This window comes from Carassius carassius, chromosome 34, assembly GCF_963082965.1.
Source record: "Carassius carassius chromosome 34, fCarCar2.1, whole genome shotgun sequence".
Taxonomy (NCBI): Eukaryota; Metazoa; Chordata; class Actinopteri; order Cypriniformes; family Cyprinidae; genus Carassius; species Carassius carassius.
In genome coordinates, this window is record NC_081788.1 from 14,737,660 (window position 1) to 14,747,327 (window position 9,668).

The 9,668-nt window shown below is 36.9% G+C and overlaps 1 protein-coding gene across 1 annotated transcript; it reads right to left on the reverse strand.

The window, feature by feature from the left end:
* Positions 1 to 1,353: 1,353 nt before the first annotated feature.
* LOC132114470 (adenosine receptor A2b-like) lies at positions 1,354 to 8,817 on the reverse strand. Its single transcript, XM_059522604.1, has 3 exons — positions 8,626 to 8,817; positions 4,833 to 5,530; positions 1,354 to 2,563 (listed from the first exon to the last, which is right to left on the reverse strand). Exons 2-3 carry the CDS (start codon positions 5,165 to 5,167, stop codon positions 1,567 to 1,569), a joined length of 1,332 nt encoding a protein of 443 aa, XP_059378587.1. The 5' UTR covers positions 5,168 to 5,530; positions 8,626 to 8,817; the 3' UTR covers positions 1,354 to 1,566.
* Between the last annotated feature and the right edge of the window lie 851 nt (positions 8,818 to 9,668).

Below are 9,668 nucleotides of genomic sequence, written 5' to 3' on the forward strand. Positions count from 1 at the left end.
GCCGCATTCCCCAGGTCAAGCCACTTTGGGCTACAGAGAAGCAGCCCTGGACTGTTGCTCAGTGGTCCAAAGTACTTTTTTCGGATGAAAGCAAATTTTGCATGTAATTCGGAAATCAAGATGCCAGAGTCTGGAGGAAGACTGGGGAGAAGGAAATGCCAAAATGCCTGAAGTCCAGTTTCAAGTACCCACAGTCAGTGATGGTTTGGGGTGCCATGTCAGCTGCTGGTGTTGGTCCACTGTGTTTTATCAAGGGCAGGGTCAATGCAGCTAGCTATCAGAAGATTTTGGAGCACTTCATGTTTCCATCTGCTGAAAAGCTTTATGGAGATGAAGATTTCGTTTTTCAGCACGACCTGGCACCTGCTCACAGTGCCAAAACCACTGGTAAATGGTTTACTGACCATGGTATTACTGTGCTCAATTGGCCTGCCAACTCTCCTGACCTGAACCCCATAGAGAATCTGTGGGATATTGTGAAGAGAAAGTTGAGAGACGCAAGACCCAATACTCTGGATGAGCTTAAGGCCGCTATCGAAGCATCCTGGGCCTCCATAACACCTCAGCAGTGCCACAGACTGATTGCCTCCATGCCACTCCGCATTGAAGCAGTCATTTCCGCAAAAGGATTCTCGACCAAGTATTGAGTGCATAACTGAACATAATTATTTGAAGGTTGACTTTTTTTGTATTAAAAACACTTTTCTTTTATTGGTCGGATGAAATATGCTTATTTTTTGAGATAGGAATTTTGGGTTTTCATGAGCTGTATGCCAAAATCATCAGTATTAAAACAATGAAAGACCTGAAATATTTCAGTTGGTGTGCAATGAATCTAAAATATATGAAAGTTTAATTTTTATCATTACATTATGGAAAATAATGAACTTTATCACAATATGCAAATTTTTTGAGAAGAACCTGTATTTGTGTAAAGTGTCTCATAGAAAGAAGAGAGTCAAATAGTTGCACTGCTTAAAACCTTTCACAGAGCCTACAAAATACGCAGTCAAGGTACATGGCATGAGTTACAATGCTGCATAAAGGCTAGCTTTATGAAACAGTCTTGCTGACTAACTTTCATTAATAATAGATTTTAATTTCTGTGTTACTTGTTTTTGAGAGTGTTGAATTCAGTTTTACTGTTCTCATTTTCTGGGAATGCTCATGAATACTGGCTCAAATTAATAAATAAATTAATCTATTTATTTATTTTGTACTAAATAAATTCCAATTCAACATCCTGTGACCAATTCAAGTTCCTATTCATGAACTGAAAAAGAGATAATGGAATTCACAATTTTAAAGTTCTTAAGATTGAAAAAAAAAAAAAAAGTCATAAAAGCACTGATATTAATTTTGATGCTCTTTAATATGTTTACATTATCTTTACGGTCATAATATCAAACTGTACACATTCAATTCTGAGCTGCTACTGGTCCACATCAATGTCAAATCCTTAAAGAAGCAAAAATATGTACTTTGTATTTCATATTTTAGCCAATCATTTTTTAGCAAATGCAGCAAATAAATAATTTGAATCCATCATTCAGAGTGTATTATTTATCAGGAAACCTCTGTGAGTTCAACACAGTGGGCTGTTTGTTGGTACAGAGCTGATTTAACCTGAAGCGGTGAGGATGGATCCTTCCCATCCGTAATGTCAAATATGGCATGCTTCCTGCACGCAATGCCCTCATTATTCCCAGTGGGCGGCGACTCAGGATGCCTCAATCCCGAATGTCTCTGAGAAGTAGTGAGTTCCATAGGCTGATTGTCTAGTATGGGTTTTTCTGTGGTAACAGGTCTGTGCGTGAGGCCAGGTTCGGCACTTTCACAGCTGCTGGTGGAGCTGCTCTGTTCGCTGAAGTGGTCTCGCACCAGGCCGTTGACTTTAATCCGAAGCGAATCTGCCACACTCGTTCGGACTGAGGTACGGGTGCTCCCGTTGCAAGAAAGAGGCTCTCGTCTACCCAAGATGTGATAGCCCACAATCTTCCGGAAGGTGTTTCTGAACTCACGTATGCGGTAGGCGTAAATGAACGGGTTCACAACTGAGTTCGCGTGTGAGAGAATTATAGCTAGATACATGATAAGAATCGGCGGCCGTTTACAGTTTGGACAAAACAGAGTGAAACAGTTAATGATGTGCAGTGGCAACCAGCAAACCGCAAACAGGCCAACGATGATCGCCAGAGATTTTGCGGCATGGAGCTCTTTCTGCAGGGTGGAGCGGGACTTGGGCTCACACGGCACAGCCTTGGACTCAATGCATTTGAGTTGGTGGCGCGCAGCCATGAAGATCCGCAGGTAAATGGCCAGCATGAGGAGCAAAGGCACCAGCACGCAGGCAAAGAAGTTGAAGTAGACCATGTAGTCCATAACCACCACCTTCTCGAACAAACACTCCATCATGCCGGGTGGGCAGGTGCTGTTAAAGGCCTCTTTGTCTGAGTGGGCTTTGTGCCAGCCTAGCATAGGTGTTAGGCCGATGATAACCGACAGAACCCAGCAGATTGCTATGATGCCTCTGGCACGCTGCCCGGTTACTAGGCTGTTGTATCTGGATGAGAAAGAGACAGAAAGTCATATTTTTCAAATTCCCCAGCCATAAGTGTTTGTTCCAGTTTGTCTAGACTCTACATCTAAAAGGTCCAAAGTACTAACCAAAGCAAGCAAATGACAGCATAGCTGTAAACCTAGATATCTCTTTAAAACTGTGCTCATGTCATTATGTAATTACGTGAATTATGTAATTATGAATATCCAATAAATAATAACCTTTTGCGTCAGTCAAACTGTATTTCATAATTGGGACCATTTCTCACAATTGCTATTTTATTTAATGTAATAATGACTAGCTCTTATAATTGTGACTTTTTATATCTCACAATTCTGATTTTATATCTTGTAATTGTGACCCTTTATCTCTCACAATTTTGTCTTTATATCTTACATTTATCTTTTACCTTATATTTATATATTTGTCTTTTGTATTTTATTTCTCAGGATTTTATTTGCAACTAGTCCTCACGATTCTGACTCTATATCTCATAATTGCAACTTATTTCTCATAAATTGCTACTTAATTTTCACAGTTCTAGCTTTGAATCTTCCATTTACAATTTTATATCTCACAATTGCATCAAGCTTTCATAATTGTGACTATATATTAAAAAATTCTACTAATACATCTCAGTTGTGACTTTATATCTCACAGTGTAACTCATTTGTATCTCATAATTCATAACTTTATCTCATAATTACATTTAAATTCTAAAACTGGGTTCCATTTACTTGATCATTATGATGACATGTAAAAACAGTTGTACACTAGTGATCTTTCTTTCTTCACAAATACTTTTTTTTAATCATAGAAATTAATACTAATATAACTCAAAGTAAAATCTCATAATTATGGTAATTTAGATAGAGTGTGAACTTTAGAACAACCCTGATGCAACCATAGCTCTAATGATCCTAGCATCCATTCACAGTATTTACAGAAAATTCTCCCATTGGAGCGATTAAGAAGGAAAAATGTGCTCAGAAATGTCAGTGTTTGGAACAGAAATCTATTTTCAGTCTCTTTTTTGGGCCAGTGTGGGAGAACAACTGAGTTCCTTGGCCTCTATTTGTCTTGATCTCCAGATGTGGAAGTTCATTGAGCCACACAGAGAAAACCCCCCCCCCCCCCCACCCCCCCCATCCCAAAACCTGCTGACAGGACACGCAGCCTATCACACATCTCACTGAAACCGGCTGAACTGACCGGGCCAAAACACAAGAGATCCTATTATTCCAACATTACCTCAATCTCCATTAGCATGTTAGCTGCTCATTCAGAACAGTGCTAATTGGCTCATTAATATTAAGTGTAAAGAGTTAAAAAAAAAAAAACCTGGCATCTGATAAAAGACTTATGACTGACAATTTGTGACAAAAAACAAACAAACAAAAAGAAGAACGAAGTGGATGCTTACTAAGGAAATCTGTGCAAACTATTAGCAAAAACATTTATGTGAGGTTATGCTCAAAGAGTTTAGACCTTACTATGTTCTTAAATCATATTCACCCAAAAATAGCCAAGAATCTTGTTGGAAAGACATGGTGTGTCCCATTACTGGGACATACGGTGTAAAAAAAAAAAGAAAAGCAAAAAGCAAAGTCCCGGAAAAAAGGAACAGTGGTTAATTCCTGACAAGACCAGTTTAAACCAGCATGAATCTCTAGGATGGTTTCCTTGCTGAAAAAAAATCTTGAGCCATCCTTACTTAATTCGCTGGACTTAGCCTGGTTTTTTGTCTGACTTTACAGGGGATATGGTTATTTTTCAGCTCAACCATCAGAAGACCTGAACACTTAAATCAGGATGAATCAATAAACTGGTCCAGGCTGGTTTCCTTGATGAAAAAAAAAAAATCTCAAGCCTGCCTAGGTTAATTTACTGGTCTTAGCTGGTTCTTCTAAATGGGTTTTGTTAACTTTTCAGCTAGGCTAGTTTAAACCATTGCGCTTATATTTAAAGCGTGCACTTTCACTTGGATTATGCTGGTCTAGCTGGTTTGATGGTCCAGCAGAAAGCAGAATGCTGGTTAAACTAGTTAAGGACTTCAGTGGGGACTTTAGCATCCATAACATATGTTGAAAATAAGTAATCAAAACAGTTTCTCTTTAGGGCCAAAACTATTTAACAGAGGTGAAACACTTGTCTATAAAAAATAATAAAACCGATTCAACATACATGCCATTAAGAATCAAAGAAACAACCTCCCTGAAATATTATTAATGTACAAAGATCCAATTTTCTGACAACAAAACCCTTCACTCACCTTAGCGGGATCTTGATCGCAATGTAGCGGTCAATGGCAATGGCCAGAAGACTAAATATGGAGCTCTGGGTGAGCACTAGGACGAAGCAGGCGATGAACAGACAACCGTAGAAATTGGCACAGAAACCAGTGCTGATCACAATGGAGAAGGGAATGGCCAGCACACCCACTGCGATGTCCGCCACGGCCAGCGAAACAACAAAGAAGTTGGTGATGCTCTGGAGGTTGCTGTTGAGGCCCACTGCCCAGCAGACCAACACGTTGCCCAGGATCGAGAGCAGGGCAATCAGCAGCTCCAGAATCATGTACAACACGTCGAAGACATTGTTCAGCATGGTGAGGATGCTGGGGAGAAAGGACGATGCTTCGCCTCAATGTCCATAGCTGCAGCTCCACGCAACAGCCAACTCACCGAGGCCTAGTATCAGCCTTGCCAGAAGACCGATAATCGAATGGTACTTTGTTAAAAATGTCGAATCGTCAGTTAAAAATTAGAACTTTGTAAATATTTTTAAAAAGTACCTACAGACATTTCTCCTCAAACTTTTCAGAGAGATTCTGTATTAAATAAATCAAATGAATGTACATTTTAAAATCCATTTTGACCCCATGTCATGTTATTAGATGTGATGATCCAGTCCTCGTTCCATGTGTTGCTTGCCTGTCTTTCTATAACATTTAGTATTCCATTGCATTACCTGGAGAAAGAAGAAAGGAAATGATGTTATCATTTGGGAAACAAGCCTCTGAAGAGAAGGACTGGATAAAAACAGATAAAGTAATAATTGTAGAATTTTAAAATAAAAGAAATTTGTTTATTTTAAATGTGTTAATTTTTGTTTAATAATTGATTACAAAGAAATGGCAAGTATCACATTCAATTAAACAATATTTTGAAGCAGAAAGACTTGAATAGCATTTCCTTTTTTTTTTTTAATCGTACATGATTGAGAAAAATGCTTCATGCTCCAACATTTCATCATATGATTGATGGCAATATGGTTGATGGTTGATCTGAGGAAAAAAGAGATTAGTCAACCATTTTAAGAGTTAGTTATTGTTGACACTGAGAGCAATATGGGCTTTTAAGTAAACAATACAGAGTGTACAGAAGCAGCAAAATGTGTAACGTAACAGCACAATATAGTGCTTTTCCTAGACACTAAGCCCTTTCTTGTAAACACCAATGGCTAGCTAATACTTCGAAAAACATATGAGAAAAGAAAGGAAACTTTCAGTGGATATTCTTTATTTCATTTACCAGACACACCAGTAGTGATGGCCAGAAGCTCTTTCCTTTTGTTTTAGTGTTTATATGGGAAGTCATTCTAGCTATTTACCCTGGAGTGTTCCCACACTGCTGCACAGACGCTCACTGAGGTTACCCACCTCTGGAAGACATGAGAAAACAGCTGTTCTGCTATTCTTTTTTTTTGCCGATTACAAATCAAAATTATACAAACCTTTATAACTGCAATTATTATTAGCATTTGTATAAAACATATATTATATATGGCTATTGTTAGATATTTATGGATGGAATTGGGGGGGGATATTCTCATTTTAGAGTAAAAAAATTAATGAAAATAATAAAAATCTGGTGCACCCCTGCATACAAGATAAGTCATAAATGTTTATTATTATTATTTCTGCAAGAGAAATATATGTATTTTTTATTTGATTTATTATTATCATTATTTTTTGTTAACTTTTAGGAGTACATTATTATACAGATGGCTTCAAAGCTGATATAATAATACTAAAAAACCACATGAGGTCTTTAACATGCAGTAGAGTGTTTGCAACACATTGTCTCCTGACATCCTTACAAAGTGCAATCACAGCTTAATTTCTTAAAACAAGTCTGGGAAACAGACCAAAAATGAAAAGAATGTGAATAGGTGACTGTCATGAACAAGAAATAAAAAAGGGGGGAGGTGAAAATGATTGTAGCAAACAGGATACATAATAGACTAGTAGATCAGCCTCACAGCCATTAATATGGATCTGTGAGAGTTTAGAGGATGACAATGGGACAACAGAGAAACAGGTCTCCACAACACTGTATGAACCCTTTGATCAGTTTCCCAAAGTAGTCTTCTGGTTTCAGTGCTTTGTGTTTACAAGAAGACAATGTTTAAGCTACTAGACGCCACACTCAACAGTGGACCCTTGTGGAAGGATGATGGAAAAGATCATCGTCTACATACATCCATCATTTACCACTATCTCAAACTGTAGCTGGCTCAGAATCCGGATCATTCCTCATAAAGCTGACATCCCTAACTAAATCAAACCAATTTAAACACTGCAGATATAACAGCAGAACAAACGGATGTACTTCAGCTGAGTGTGAAGGATGGTTTTATAGTTTTTTTTCTCTCCTTTTACCTCAGCTGATTGATAGGCTCATAAAATGAAAAATTATCATAAAATGCTTCATTGTTCAGTTGAAAGTCTGTTTTGATTTGTACGTGATTGATTTGCGGTTATGAAGTCAAAATGTGGCTCAAGACAAGAAAATGTTTAATGTAAAAAAAAAGTGATCATAAATATTAAATTGGCTATGGCAACCTTGGAAAAGGTTTGGTATTTATTAAACTAAATGGTATCTATATATATGCATCAGTAATAAAATAGTGACTATTGTTTTTGCATTAATTAGTTTTTTTTGCTGTTAGTCACTACAAACTATTTCATTTTTAATTTTTGATATTGTATTATTTGACTTGTTCAGATTTCAACTATTAACTATCAACAATAGTTAATATCTATTGCAGGTTTACTAGTGCTTTTTTATTGCATACTACTACCTATTTATCAGACCGGAGTACAGTATCTAGCATCTGCACCAATCGATATCAGTGAAATTCAAGAAACATACTATAAAAATGTTAAATGTACAGTATGGTTAACTTTTAGACTTTAAAAGCACTGAATCAACATAAAGCTAACTTATTTAAAAGCTTAATATTAACACTTTATAGTGTGGACACATGGATAGCTTGCTGGTGTTTGATGCTGGGTGTTAACTTTTTATTGTCTTTTTTCCTGCGTACTTCAGGAAACAGTGGGATGTGTAGTTAATTTACAAATAACACTATTAACAATTGGAATACACATAATTATCTAGTCTAATAGTGTCTAACAAGTAGTAAAACCGGAATAGATTTCAAGTAACTAGTGACTAGAGGGAAGTTAAGTAGTGGTATGTAATGAAAAAACACCTAATTAAATATATATTAGTCACTACTGAAATAAGTAATAGCAACTGAATAGTTACTAGTTGTGGAATTTTAAAAGATGGCATATTACTAACTAGAAAATAAAAACACTAGTTGAAAAATATTAATAGTAACAAAATAGACTAAATAAATAGATAAATAAAATAAAATAGAATAAATGCTAAATTAGCTTGCCATACACGGCAGTTTCACTTTAATGTATGGAACTGCTAGTTTGCGCTGAAAACGTAAATATAATATAAGATATATATTTTAATAATACTGTATATTGTCGTTTTCTAATGCTTTTTTTTTATTAGAGGTGTAATTGCGGTCATTCTTGTATTATTTGTTTTGAGGCTAAAATATGTTGATGTATGTAGAACACAACATGCGTTTTAACTATTAAAAACAATGTATCTTAAATTGTGCTCGCTTTAGTATTTAAACTGCACTTAAGCCGTGCACGAATTATTTAATTCAAATAAAATAAGACAAATTCCATTCAATCGATACCCCGCAGGCTCTAAACTTCTTATTAGTTAGCCTAGTTGTTGATTTCTACTTACCCTCAGGGTTGAAGATGAATGAAAAACAAAAACAAAATAAGCTGGGAATCCCATGAACAAAGATGAAAAGGCAACCCTTCCAAAAAAGAAATGTTAAAACTTGGGAGTCCTCAGTGGTTCATGATTCGTTAGTGAATCCGTCCGTGTGATTCGGTGAAGTCGAAGTCGCGCGCACGCTGATATCAGCAGTGAGAGCTGACAGACTATAGGTCGCCTGTGAGAGCCAGTGCTTGACCAATCCAGGGGCGGGGGCAACATTTCCACACTGGATGGGTGTTTAGATACTGATACCGCTTCTTCATGCGACCGAGTATCTGTGAAACAACTGAGCTGCGACTGCCAGGTCGCTGATTTAAAGCAAACTTACAAGGAGGAATTTATTAAACGTACAGTATTCAAATTAGCTTCCTGAATAATAATCGGACATTTCGTATTGACCATTTAATTGGTTTTGTTGAGATTTACAAATAATTTAAAGGAAAATCGTACGTTCAATAAACAATTCAGTTTGTCCGAGGCTTTTAAATATTTTTTGTCCTAGATCTCTTGCTCTCAAGTTGCCAGAAGACAGGTCATGGAAAGAAAACAAAATTACATTCGTACCTTCATTTGTCAATGGACAAATGGGTGATGGAAATCATCCATCGAGTAATTTCATATTGACAAATGAAGGTACAAATTTAACTGTTTTCTTTCCTGTGCATGGCCTGTCCTCAGGACAACTTGAGAGCAAGTCCCACAGTTAAGCCAGACATATTTAGGTCAATCTGGGTTTCATTCACACGTGACAATGAAAAAAAAAATCAATTGTGGGACAGACAATAGGGCACTGTGCAGGAAATCAGTCCCATTTATTGGTCTCAATCAAGACAAAATGCATTTTTTTTGTAATGTAATAACTGACGTCACATCTAATCTTAGAAATGTATATTCCTGCTGCACAACACCCATCCTTCACAACAATAAAGAGCAGGAGCGAAACTCATAAACACCCACCGTCCCCTTTTCTTCAGACCTTTTTCTGATTTTAAATGACCTGTTAA

Excerpts from the sequence above, each read along its gene's own strand:
- LOC132114470 (XM_059522604.1), bottom strand. The coding sequence starts at position 5,167 with ATGCTGAACAATGTCTTCGACGTGTTGTACATGATTCTGGAGCTGCTG. Across the intron at positions 2,564-4,832 it reads GCGATCAAGATCCCGCTAAG|ATACAACAGCCTAGTAACCG; the intron begins GTGAGTGAAGGG and ends TTTCTCATCCAG.